The sequence below is a fragment of the Perca fluviatilis genome, chromosome 6, assembly GCF_010015445.1.
Source record: "Perca fluviatilis chromosome 6, GENO_Pfluv_1.0, whole genome shotgun sequence".
NCBI classification, from domain to species: Eukaryota; Metazoa; Chordata; class Actinopteri; order Perciformes; family Percidae; genus Perca; species Perca fluviatilis.
This window is the reverse complement of record NC_053117.1, coordinates 11,192,795-11,206,478: the sequence shown is the minus strand read 5'-3', so window position 1 is coordinate 11,206,478 and position 13,684 is coordinate 11,192,795. Positions and strand designations below refer to the sequence as shown.

Below are 13,684 nucleotides of genomic sequence, written 5' to 3'. Positions count from 1 at the left end.
AACAATAAAAGTTGTATCTAAAGTCTAAAAGTGAACATTATTTACAAGGGATGGTCAGTGATTTAATGATGCCAAGCAAATTAATGTCTCATTTAACTGTTCCTTCATTGTAGACCTACATGAAACTGTCAACATGTTTTTAAAAAGGCTTTAAAAGAAGCACAATTACTGCTTCATAAAAGTAACAAATACTGAAACAAAAACATCTCAATTTACATCTCTCACTTTATAGCCTAAACATAAAATACACCTGGATTGTTCTTCATGAAACTCACAGAGGTTGAATAATTAATCAAAGACCCTTCGACCCTTATCCTCTGGAGAAAAAAATCACAGTTGATTGGCTTGATACATATGTATATAAAGGCGTTGCTAATTTGTCTCTGCATTTGTTCCCTGCATAAGGCGGTCAGAGGCGAAGGTTTAAGGCCGGCGGTCATATTCACTGATCTTTCTCTTGATGTGTGACAGTTTGGACCTCAGATATTTACACCTCTTCTTCTTAATCTGGTAGTCTGGGGACTGCAAAGGATAGAACAAAATTCAAACAATTAGATTTTATTCACCAAACCTCTACTCTTTTCAGAGGACTGTATTTCACTGTAAAGAGCAACACTGCTAGAAATCACTGCATATGCCTTACCTTCTTAAGATTCTTCAGTCTGGTGTATTCATGCATGGCATCCTGAGATTAGAAAGATAGTGGTCAATGATCTGAAGTGACTACATAGAGCAAACCACCATCCCAGATTCACACACAAATTTGATTCATGATAAACCAAGGTTTCTTGGCCCTTGACCCTTTTGGTTCAAACATTCTAGTTGCCCCCCAAATCAGCGGTGTGTGAATTTGGCATACTTTTACTTTATTGTTTTTCTATTATTAGTAACAGTAGGGAAAATAACTTGCCTAGACTACATTTAATTGCTCATTTTAGCTTAATCCCAATGACAAAAATCTGAGCAATGTTTTAGGTAGATGGCCAAAAACAGTTAGCCAAGAAGGCTATTTTTTGTTTGTAGTCTTGGCCAAAGGTTAATAAAATACTCAAAACTCACTACCAGGGATATGTGGATCATTTTCTTATCAATGTTGTCATTACCTGACCACTTTCTTGTTTTTATCTTATTATCTAATTCTATTTGTAATCATAACCACACATCCTTAAAACACAGTTCTTTAATGAAGGGTGGACTGTTAATTCTCATTTCAAGAGCCAAAACTCAAACTGGCACTGCCAAACTCACCAGGAACTGTGGACTGCCCTCAGGGTGTTGGTGCAGCTCTCTGTCCAGGCCAGCCAGGTCCTGGTTTATGCTGTCCAGCTCAGCCTGCAGGCTCTTGTATTCCTGGTGATCCCGGTCAAATTCCTGTTTGTAGATCAGACGCTCTTGCTCATCCACAATGGAAGGAAACAAACTGCAAATGAGAACAGAATGAAATTTGGGTAATTTATTATGTGAAAACTAGCCATGTTTATTAATACCCTCTATTAGATACATTTGGATAGTGCACACACAAGATGGAGTTATGGTGAAGAAATGCACATCAATCCCTGTCAAAAACAGTGTCATTCATTATAACTAAAAAGCAGCTTAATGCAGCTTTTCCTTATCATAATTGGCTATTAGATCGCTTCAAATAAACTCACACAGAGAAGTCCTCCTCCTCCAGGTCGTTTCCAGACTCCACACCAGTGTCATAGTCCTTCAGCCTGGGCTTTAGGACTCCCACCGAACTGCTGATGTCTGAGTCTCTGCAAATAGTATGATTGATTTATACATTGTTGTACTGTAGCAGGCAGCTTTGTCAAGTAGCTTTTATTTTAAAGCCATTTGCTTTGTAAAGTCTTTTTATTTGCATATCTGTGAAGCCTCTACATCAAAATTGACACTTAACATGCATGCAAATTTCTCCATAGTTTTTATACAATGTTTATGGCTGTTCTAAGTCAATATCATATACACTCCATTTCTTCCCAGCTTACTTTGCATTAATTCTGTTTCGGATTTTTGATTCTGGTATTTATCAAATACATTTGCTGACAGCAATGTATTTTTTCTTCTATTAAAGCTCTGTTCACACTCACAACACACAAACAGTTACTCTACATAAACTCCAACTCACTTACAATCACTGGATACACATGCACACATTTACTTTAATTATGTTATATAATAAAGTTATGGTCCTGAGTGTTCATGATGGAACAACATACCATTGTTGATCTTTGTGTTTTTTTGGCAAAAAGTCAATTTTTTTAAAATCTGAATTGGAATTTTCTGCATAATTTTAGATTGCCTCTTAAAAAAAAAAAAAAAAGAGATCGGCATGGTTTTATTTCAGTTAGCCTAATAGCTGCTTTGATTTGCATTGAGAGATGATTTTATGGAAAGTACCCCATGCCGATCTCTAGGTATGGTGAACAGTATGTGATGATGTGGGGCTATTTTAATTCCAAAGGCCAAGGGAACTTTATCAGGATGCATAGTAACCTGGCTCCATGAAATAACTGGCCTTTAAAAATAAAAATCCGCCTGCCTCTATGGGAATTTAACATAGGGGTGTACTTACTTATGCCCCCTGTATTTTAAGGAAGAACATTTATTTATTTACGATACATTATTCATTCACAAAGAAAATTGGTGTCCTTAAAGATTGGATTTTTTTTAATTAAGGCATTAAGATCAATTTGCAAAAGATGATTTTTTTATTCCTCTTTTTAAATCAACTTTAGCATGGGTGTACTAATTCTTTGCCCATATCTGGAATCCTGCATCCAGCTTGCCTGGTTTAAATGAAACATTGCCCCACACTGGGCTGAATTGTGATAGAGTCCAATTCACCTTTCTATAGATTTATGTACCGAGTAAATAATTACTTCATAGTTTGTTGGTGCAATAGTTTCTAAATGAGGTTATTTGTTATTTTGATGCCCAAATATGTAAAATTAGATGATTCAATTCAATTAAAATGAGATGAGAGCTTGAAAGTAAATAAGTATTGGTTTTGCTTTATATATTGTCTTTCATTTCTGTTAAGCAGCATTTGCGATGATTTTTAAGCATTTAATTTATATCCAAAAATCCTGCTAAACAGGCCGATTAGATCTAACAGTGCTGGTATGGATGTGTTTAATTGTTTTAAGAATAAAATGATGTCGTCAGCAAAAAGAGCTTTTCTATGATCTCTGTTGCCAATTGTAATCCCCTGTATTCACCTACTAGATCTAATTTGTTTTGCTAGTGGTTCCTGGACTTCACTGTATAATGCATATTTACCCTGGGAGGTAAAGAGGCTTGTTGTGATCCAGCTCGTCCAGATACTCTCTTGACCCCCTGACTTTGGGATTGTGGTCATTCACCAGCACCTCTGGATCACCAGACACGTTTTTTACCTACAGCAAGACACAAGGTCAGACATAATTCTTGTGTTCAAGTTCATTCAAGTTTGACAGAAAACATGTTACACTGTAAATATGAGTTTGAAGTTCAGTTTTGGGCAAATTCTTTCTGGGATGAAATACAACTGTAATTCTAAAAAGGGACACTACCAATTTCACAAATTAAGTTTAATAATTAATGGGGGTAGTCATTAGCCCATGAAAAAAGGTATATGTCTGTGGTTCTGGAAGAGTTTTTTCAAGTCTAAGAAAATAACCCTGATAATGTCAAAAGGGCTTGGGGAAAAAAATATAAATGACAGAAAGCCTGTGTTATAAACTGTGGGCATTTACCAGGCATTATGGTAAGAGTAACCATTGTTTTTGGAGCCAGTGTTTTTTGGAGCTTGAGCCATACTAAAGATAAACGTCAAAATGTCTTGACTTCACCTGCTTCAATTTTGACCACTCTTATTTTAAACTGCCTCTCACAAGTCCCTCAACTGTATTAAAGTGCAAAACTAAATCACTAGACCCCTTACAAGGCAGATACAATACCAGGGACTGCCTCATGTATGTCCCTTGGAATAATTTTACTATTTTTTACACTTCTGAAGTCTTAGAACAAAAAGTGAAAGAACAATGTATTAGAAATATAAATTATTAGACATGTAATGAAAATATTTGCACCCCCTCAACACAGAGTACATATAAAACAATGCAGTTGACAACAATTCAATTAGCTGCAATTAACACTGAACCTAAACAAAATATTAAAAGCAAATCAAGAGAAAAGGGCTTAATGGTGAAGTGCACACTTATCAGAAAATACACAGCAAATTGAGAAGTTAAGTGTTTCACTCTTTGTGCATACATATGCTGTTCATCACACCCCCAACCGGCACCGTCAAACACCGCCGAACAAGAGCCTGGGTCTGTCCGAGGTTTCTTCCTAAAACTAAAGGCTTGCTCTTGGGGGAATTACTGGAATTCTTGGGTCTTTGTATATTAGAGTGTGGTCTAGACCTACGCTATCTGTAAAGTGTCTTGAGATAACTCTTGTTATGATTTGATACTCTAAATAAAATTGAATTGAAATTGAATATACGCGTTTTCACGTTTTCTGATTATTTTGTCAGTCAACGAAGGCCCAACTGCTTATTCCTCTGCCAAATGAATTGCATTTTTGGAGGGGCTTAAGATGCTCGTAAACTCACCAGAATGTGCACACACATCAGGACAAGTGAACATTTTTATATTTTAAGCGTTTTGTGACTAGGCGCACAAAAATGGCTCGCTAGCACCCCCTACAAAACTTCAAAGAATTATCCCCTGCAGTACGTTTCACTCAGATGTAATGTAATTTGGTAGGCATATGTATGATTTCCAGCCTTACAGAACAGTCACTTGGAGCCAAACCCTAAATGTAACAGGAAGTCAGCCATTTTGAATGTACTGTGCCATTTTAGTGCATTTTTCACCATTTCCAGGCGAATTTTGAGCATTGGACTAATTCATTTCCTGTATTCTGGTGAATTTTTATGCACCTATTTAAAACTTTTTCTGCATCAATTTATGCTGGAAATGTGTTTATGTAAAGGAAAACACAGGTGATAATTGAAAATAAAAAAGGGCTCTCAGGCATTCTGTGTTGCTTTCAAATATTTATTCTCCAGTAGATTAACTTGTCTAATTTAATGTTATCGCTGCTGAGTCAACACACATGTAGGCATACTCTTCACTCATCTTTTGAGTCTTTGGTTGGGAAAATAACTTCTTTACATGTGCATGTGGCACTTATTCATGTGAATGATACATGAATTCATTTTAATTCATTTAAAAAACCCTGGACTTTAATAGCTCAGATGTGTTTCAGCAAGATTTCTGCTAATGTCTGCTCACTTTATGCACATTAATAATATAACTCATTCCATCTGTGTTCGAGATTTGGAGAGTTGTAATATTATAAGAATAAAGTCACAATATTTTGAGAAAAAGTCCACCTGCCCTATAGTGTTGCGCATTATGTTATTGCTCTGCTAAGACGCAGATTCAGAACGTCTGACAGACAATGAGAGCCCCGTTTGGGTCTCTGGTTTCTGAATGAGAAAATGTTTAGGTAAGCGGCTGAACGCTGCTCTTCATCGGAGGTGGGAAACCGAAACTATGAGGCAGAAATACATAGAGCCCAGAAGCAACACGACACTTCTGCCGCAGCATGCCCACAGCAGAACGTGTAAATTAACTGAAGCTGCTACGCTGAGCAGCCGCGCTGCTCATCTTTATTTATTTTTTTTACAGAGAAAGTGGACAGAAAGTGACGGAAGGGTTTGCTCAGAACTCCGTGTGTTTGAGTCTGAATCATTGACTGTATACAGTATGTCACAGAAACTTTTTTTTTTAAATTAGCAATATTATTGTGCACCTTACATTTAAAATTGAGAATCACTGCAGAGTAAGTCCCTATCTGTCATGTAATGAACTATGTTAGGCTGGCCACACACTGCCTGCGTGGTGTGAGCGTGGCGTTTCGGTTGTGTGTCAGTTGCTGCTGCTGCTAGCCTTGTCTGTACACATGTATGTTTCCCATTGATAAAATGCACTCAAGCAGTAGTATACTGCATGTTAAACATAAATATATACAGATTTGATTACAGAAAAGACAACGTCGGCAGTATTGATGGCAAAAGAGGCTACAGTATTGACAGGTGCAATATTTGAAAATTGATAATTATTTATTATTTTTTAAATTACATTTATATCTGCATTTATGTCAAAATCTAGATACTTTCAAACATCTAAATGTCATTTATTAAATGTATTCGTGTCAAAATGACATAAACATCTTTTCGTATTCTATTTTGCCTGGAAACTCTTCCAACACACTTGTGTGTCGTGTGAAAAATAGGCGTCGGTCCTATTTCTAGCATGCACACGGCTCGAGCTGCGCCTGAGACGTGCGTGTCACGCATGGCAGTGTGCAAGCTCTAACTTGTTAACATGGGAGCCGAAATAAAAACGGACACGCCACGCAGCTACACGCTCACGCCACGCAACCAGTGTGTGGCCGGCCTTAGACTTTTTCACTGTTACCACCCGTCCCTTTAAACTACTTTAATGATTTCACACTGTGTCTTGGAAAGATAATTATGTCAAGTAAACATTTTTACTGTACATCTGACCTCACTAAAGTAAAAAAGAAAACAATCTGCAGTTGCACATGACCTTTACTACATTATAACCATTAATAACAATACACATTATTATAATATATCAAATAAGATCAATATTTTCAACTATGGCATCTATTTTCATTCATTTTTTGTAATGTGTTATATTTTAAAGTATATAGTTATAACAATACATCAGTCTTAGATTAAGAAACTCTTTAATTTGATTTTTTCTGCTTGACTACAAAGATACCCATTGTTAAAATTCTATTTTCTCACCTGAGGTTTCAGTCAGGTTTTCCTGAGGCTCCTCTCATACTTGTCCTTGTTAAGGCAATAGCAACGTGTTCTCTCTATATGATAAACAATCTGGTTGTATGCAGAATTCACCAGTTACAACAACCAGTTCCTCTACTTCTTCTTGCATGCCTGATTACCACTGATACCATCACTACCATCAACAGGAAGCCTGAGACAATGTTGCTCAGCCAGTACAACTGCTGAAATGTCAGGCCTAAATGCATTCCTAATGTTCACACTCCTGGAATAAAATCTTTGCTGGTATAGAAGTATTTTTTAGGTTAACACTTTTATTTGTGCCACTGTCCTCAAAACGCAAACCATGATGATGTCATAATACTGGAAAAGTAGGAATATTTGAATTAATGTTGTTTTGTACAACATTAATAAGTGTGGTTATGATTACAAATAGGGTGTTGTACTTAACAGACCACACCCAGAAACTGCAAATGAAACCATCGTTCCCTGCCCCACGTCTTGCCTGACACACACACACACACACACACACACACACACACACACACACACACACACACAGACTTTTCAGCAGTTACGTAGACTGTGACTAATGACTTTGCTAGCCTGGCCAGTCAAGGTTTTTCAAATGTAAACATCAGAGTGAACACAAAGACCTATGGCCACAATCCCGACAACGTGGACAAGCAAGACCATCTCTGCGTGTGAAGGGATAACACTTTACTGGAATTTTTCCTCATTCCATTTAATTTGACAAAAAAACATTTGATTAATTAAACTGAGATGCCATGTTTTTTATGTTGCATCATGCTATCAAATAAAAATATTCTACCTAAATGTCTTGTGCATCGATTTACTCACATTTCCCGAAAATTCGTATATATTTGGTATCTTTGGAAATGTTTTCAACTCTAGACGTTTGTAATTTCTGACTAGAGGTGGGTGAGTGGGGTTTCATATGTTAATATAAATGTAATATCAGTGAATTAAATGTTGATTGCCCAATTGAATATTTAAAATATCCACTTAAAAAAAGTACATAAAAATGTTTTATTTAGTTCAGTTTAGTCTTAGTATGTTTAATAAAGGTACATTTAATTGATCCAGGCTTTTGCTCTTACGCAAACATGTCAATCAGATGCCATACACACACATCAGAGATGGGGTTGCGAGTCTGAGACTCGAACTCGAGTCGCACAAACAGCTGACTTCAGACTTGACTTGCGACTCGACCCAAAATATTTCAGACTTGACTCGGACTCGAGCTTCGAGACTCGTCAACAACCTGTTTTCATGCAATTATTTCTTTTTAAATCTAAATTCATTCATGTATTTCTATTTTCTTTTATTGGTGCATATACGTTGGGGAAACGTATGACGAGCTGCATGTCCCCTGCCCTTTGCCATAATGTGCAACGTAACGCATGCGCTATGCCTATGTGCGCGCACTCACATATCAAAAAATGTATTGACGATGGTGACACAAAGTCCTCCTGGAGCTGTATCTTTATAGTTGTATCCATATGATGTGACAGACTTAGGTTAATATTTCACCAGGTTGTTGTTAAATACCAGTACGGAAAGTATCAGTTCTCACATGTTTGCACCATGGTTGGTGTATTAACTTTCAATACAGATGTTTCCCTCAAACTTTGAACACTGAAACATGTAATGCATGAGGAGGTTGGGCTTAATAACACAAACAAACATGTATTCTTTGGTGAAGATACCAAAATGTTGAAAAATACGGTTATAAAATTGAAACAGAGTTCTTAATTTGTGTTTCTTCAGATTGCATTGCAGTAGACCCCATAAAGTTATCCTACAACTGATTTTGATACTGTACTGTATGAATGGTAGCTACAGGACATGCTTTGAATTCATAAGATTTAACAATACAGTGGTAGGGACAGATCAGATGGCCAGAGACTTGAGACTTGACTTGAACTTGCCCCTCAACTTGAGACTTTACTTGGACTCGAGCTCAAAGACTTGAGACTCGACTTGAACTTCCAAAAAATGACTTGTGAACATCTCTGACACACATACTTACAAAAACACACATACATACACTCACCCACTCCCCGACACTGTTGTGTAGACCATTATTGACTGCCGGCACTTGCTCCCAGAGAATGCGATCCCGGCCCCAGCGCCTGATCGCAGAGCGAGTCTTGACTGCAAACACCAGCAGGATAATGAGGGCAATAAACACCAGGAAGCTGAGGACGATAGCTATGGCCTGCAGGAACAACAGGAGTCAACATTAGTGGGCTGGAATTACATCCACAAACTGTCTGAAGGTGGGAGCCCTAGACTTGGCTTATAAATACTGGATCTGAGTCAACAAGCTGCTGCCTCCACACTGGACTATATTTAAGGGTCGGTTTGCCAAATTTAGACAGAAACTTTTGCCACTACCCTCTAAACAAAATAAATAAATAATTTGGTTTAAGGAGCTCAAAGCATTCAAAATTACATTTGAAAAACTCAACAGCAACCTGTCTTTCTAGAAACAATGTCCTGGCTACTAAGAATAATACACAGAGTTTCCTTTTATGGCCTGCTATGTATCTCCATGCTAAAGGATGTGACTAGTGAGCCTCCAAATATTGTTAGGTGTCTATCACAGTGAAAATTATTATTGTTGTTGAGTGTGATAGATTACCTAAAGTTTTTGCATGAAGTTACAGACTCTGCCAGACCTACATTATATCTGACAAGAGTTTAGTTGGTAACTCTGGTATTCACAATGGAAAGGTGCTCAACTTATTTGTCGAAACTGTAAAATACTTGTTTCGGATAAACACTTGTACTACAAAAAACCCCCATCAATTTTAACAGAATGTAATCCCATATTCAGTTTTCATAAATTATTCTGTGTCTGAGTCATCGGTGTCCAGTGCAATTTACCTTGCTTCAGAAATTTTCAAGAGGTTTGAAAACTGAAAAATCTTAAAAACTGACTAATCAAGGCTTGATTGCAGCACCAGAATCTACAGTACCTCTACATTCTTAAACAAGTTGAGCATTAGAAACTAGAGGCATATATAGAATTTCACCAAAAAAAATCATAAACTACAGTGAACAAGATGAACATTTTTGCAGTGTTTGCTTATCTTGGCACAACTCAGTTCCTTCCTTTTGGATCAATACTTTTATTTTCATAGTTGTTCTTAGCTGTCGGTGTAAAATTGCTGTTGACTATATGGCAAATACTAAATAATCTATCTGTGATATCTGTGTACACAAACCTCCGGATTCATTATAGGATTCCTGTTGGTAAAGCAGCTATACAGTATATACCCGCCAGAGAATCCACAAACTACCCCAGCCTCCCAAAAAAGCAAACGTATCACACCTCTTCAGGATCCACCACACAGTAATGGTAGAGGTACTGGTTGAGGAAGATGCCCTGGGCCTGGTTCTGGTTCTGGTACTGGGCACACAGTTGGATGATCTGGCTGTAGTAGACAGACCCCGTGGACTGGGCTGTTGGGTTCACTGCCACCAGGTAGACAATAGTGGCGATGATCATCAGAAATGCCAAAATGGCACAGATGATGATGGTTGCTAGGTAGAACTTTGATGAGCGGGCAGTAGTTTGCCTCGAAACAACCAACACAAATATGATGAGCACAGCTATGAAGGTAATGCCAGAGATGGCGATGATGAAGGCTTTGCCAGCTTTGGGATCCATTTGTGTTTCTCCATAGCCATAAGATCCGCCAATGCCAGAGCCGCCTCCATATGAGCTGCCACCATAAGAGCCGCCATAAGAGCCACCATAAGAGCCGCCATAACCTGGCATTAAGCCAGCTCCACCTCCCAGACCCATGAGGCTCATATCGTAGTCCCAGGACAATGTGGCAGCCACACAGGCAAACACAGCCACACACATGATGATGATGATAATACACATTATCTTCATCACACCAGGTGGTGAAGTCCAACTATAGAAGTGAAGCATCTTCTCTCGTGGGTAGTAGGAAAAGGCTGGGTTGGACATCAGCTCACTGTGCCTGTGTCTGCTGCTATGGCTGCAATAGAAGAGGACAGAGGAGCTGTGCTTAATGTATGTCGTAACAAAACAGACTGTGGAGTGATCTGTATCCTCTTGGAAGATGCTGCATTAACATATGGCATGGTTAACACACACTAAATACAAGTCATACTGGACAAAGCTGACATTAAGCTGAGATAACATAAAGTACATATTTTACTGATGATAAAAAAACTTTATTTTGGGGTAATCTATTTTTGGTTGATTAATCAATAAAAGGAACAGGTTAACATTTTTATGAAATAATGTTGTTGTCTTAAGCCCCATTCGGATGGGAACATTACAAGCGGAGGTTGGGAATTAAATATTCACTGTGCTCCTTGGTAACAACCCAATGTTCCTGACGGCATTTTAACCATGCCAAAATTAAAGGATGTGGTCTGTAATATGACTGTGTAATTTGACTTCCTCCATTTTCACACAAAAGTAAAATTTAACACTGAGTTGGTTAAAAAAAGGAGAATGACAGCAGCTCTTTTTATCCTACATGAGGATGAAGGTATAGTAGTGAGGGATAAATGTAGGTCAACTTACTGTTTGCTACCACCTGACTGGTGCGTAGAAGGCCTGTGTTTTTTGCTCGGCATACTGAAATCCAACTGGAACTCAACAAGGTAAAAAACACACACACACACACACACACACACACACACACACACACACACACACACACACACACACACACACACACACACACACAACTATTGATTTTTACAAAAACAATAAAATACTTTATTTATTAACTATTAATATCACTGCCTGATCAACTATCTTCCCTGTGGTGTGGTGCCACAAAGCAACACCCATCCATTTGGGTATCCATCACATTTCTCAAATGTATGTAGCTACCACTTAAGACCAATGAGGGGAAAATAGAAAGATGATACAGTTGGTTTAGTTTAGATAGCATGTTTTATCCCATTTAGCATATAAGTATAATTTACATTAGTGTAACTATTTTCCTTCCTTACATTACATTCAAGTTAAAAAAAAAAAAAACATTTACAGAGACAAATTGATTGAATTAGGGGATACATCAAAGTTTTGGGGTTGGGCAGACTTTTCAAGTTAATCAGCACTTACACCTATTGACATGTTGGACTGGGTTTCATTTGTTTTTACAATAAGCCTACTAGTGCTAATAAGATGAGTTTGGGTATTGATACCAAAACAACAGTTTTGCTACACCTTATATTCCTACAAAACCTTATTTTATTTTTATTTTTTAACAAAAGTATCTTATTAACAGACAAGTAAGAAAGACTATGAATCTAACAAGATTTTCAATGCCAGTTTGAAGTACTTTACTTGTTTCTTAATACTGCGCTTGTTTAAGTGTTATAGTCGTGTGAGAAGTAAACTATGTAGGTCTACATTTCATATACAGCGTGATGGATAGCTCACTTCATTAAAAACAAATCTTAAAGTATTAAGAAAATAAGTGGGTGGAGATATAGCCTACTGGCACACAAACTGAAATTTTCTATTTTATTCTATAAATGAGCAGCTGATAAGACAAACTGAGGTGGGTTAGCTAGTTTCACACAGAGTGAAACTATAAAGCCTACTATTCAGTCGTTGAAATGATAGTGGCTATTACATTCCAGATCATTTAAGGTTACAAAGGGGATTTCCCACAACAGAAAATAGACGAATGTCAACCAAATAGACTAGCACTGATCTACATTTGAAAATAAGCCAAATAATCATGTTAAGCTGTCATCACTGTAAAGATGAGAGTAAAGAAAAACAGCTAATTAGCTAACAAACTGTAGCTAACTGCTCAACACAACAAACGCAGATATAATAATAATTTCAGGCAAAATGTATCTCTAAAATGTTGGGAAAATGGTGTAACTAAACTGGATATTTTCTCAGATTTAACGTGTAAATACTCAGAATAGTAGAGTTAATATGTCTCTTATTAGATTCCGCACTTAACATTCAGTTATGTTTTAATTTGACTCACCTTGTGTGATGAACAGCCTGATCCCGATGAAGACAGCAGTAACGAACGCAAACACAGTGAGCGCGCGGCCGCATGAGTACGCGCGCCTACAGGTGTGTATTCATCACGTGGTGGGCTACTCCCCAGTCAACAGGTTTAACCTGTCCTCTTTTTCCACAGCTTTAACAATAACAAGGAAATGGCACAAGCAGTACCGTTTACTCTCCTGGAATCTACACCCTGAGTTCCTCTCACGAGTTTTGGTATTTGCAAACTCTTTTAGTTGTGGAGTAGGTTTTCACTAAATTGGAATTGAAAAAACGTGTAACTCACAGCATTTATATTAAATTAAGGCATTTGGCATTAACCAAAATTAATGAAATAGAGTTCATGCTAATATTTTAGTTTCATTAATGTTAATGTTTCCATACATTCAATATTTTGTAGTATAATCAAATTTGTTTTAACTTTTGTACAGAACTGTACAGTCAATTCTTTGTTAGAAATCCTTATAACTAGAAAGAAATTATTTTACAAAAGAATTTTACCTTAGTAAAGGCTGCTTTTTTTTGACAAATGCTACAGAGGTGTTACTTACTCATATATTTATATATTTACTCATATATATATATATATATATATATATATATATATATATATATATATATATATATATATATATATATATATATATATATATACACACACACACACTACCGGTCTTAGAAGTTTTAGAACACCCCAATTTTTTTTGTTTTTTATTGAAAATTTAGCAGTTCAAGTCCAATGAATAGCTTGAAATGGTACAAAGGTAAGTGGTGAACTGCCTGAGGTTAAAAAAAAA

General features: G+C 37.0%; 1 protein-coding gene across 2 annotated transcripts; it reads right to left on the bottom strand.

The window, feature by feature from the left end:
* Nucleotides 1–366: 366 nt before the first annotated feature.
* On the bottom strand, nt 367–12,992 carry oclnb (occludin b). Of its 2 annotated transcripts, none has more exons than XM_039804537.1 (9): nt 12,862–12,992; nt 11,427–11,491; nt 10,191–10,869; nt 8,907–9,071; nt 3,283–3,398; nt 1,653–1,757; nt 1,249–1,420; nt 644–685; nt 367–522 (listed from the first exon to the last, which is right to left on the bottom strand). In XM_039804537.1, the coding sequence occupies exons 2-9, from the start codon at nt 11,477–11,479 to the stop codon at nt 424–426; spliced, it is 1,431 nt and encodes a 476-aa protein (XP_039660471.1). In that variant the 5' UTR covers nt 11,480–11,491; nt 12,862–12,992; the 3' UTR covers nt 367–423. The 2 variants fall into 2 exon arrangements, with proteins under 2 accessions (XP_039660471.1, XP_039660472.1); XM_039804538.1 differs by having other exon boundaries at nt 11,427–11,497; nt 12,862–12,937.
* Nucleotides 12,993–13,684: the final 692 nt, after the last annotated feature.

Excerpts from the sequence above, each read along its gene's own strand:
- oclnb (XM_039804537.1), bottom strand. The coding sequence starts at position 11,479 with ATGCCGAGCAAAAAACACAGGCCTTCTACGCACCAGTCAGGTGGTAGC. Across the intron at positions 1,421-1,652 it reads GAGGAGGAGGACTTCTCTGT|TTTGTTTCCTTCCATTGTGG; the intron begins GTGAGTTTATTT and ends TCTCATTTGCAG. Across the intron at positions 686-1,248 it reads AGGGCAGTCCACAGTTCCTG|GATGCCATGCATGAATACAC; the intron begins GTGAGTTTGGCA and ends TTCTAATCTCAG.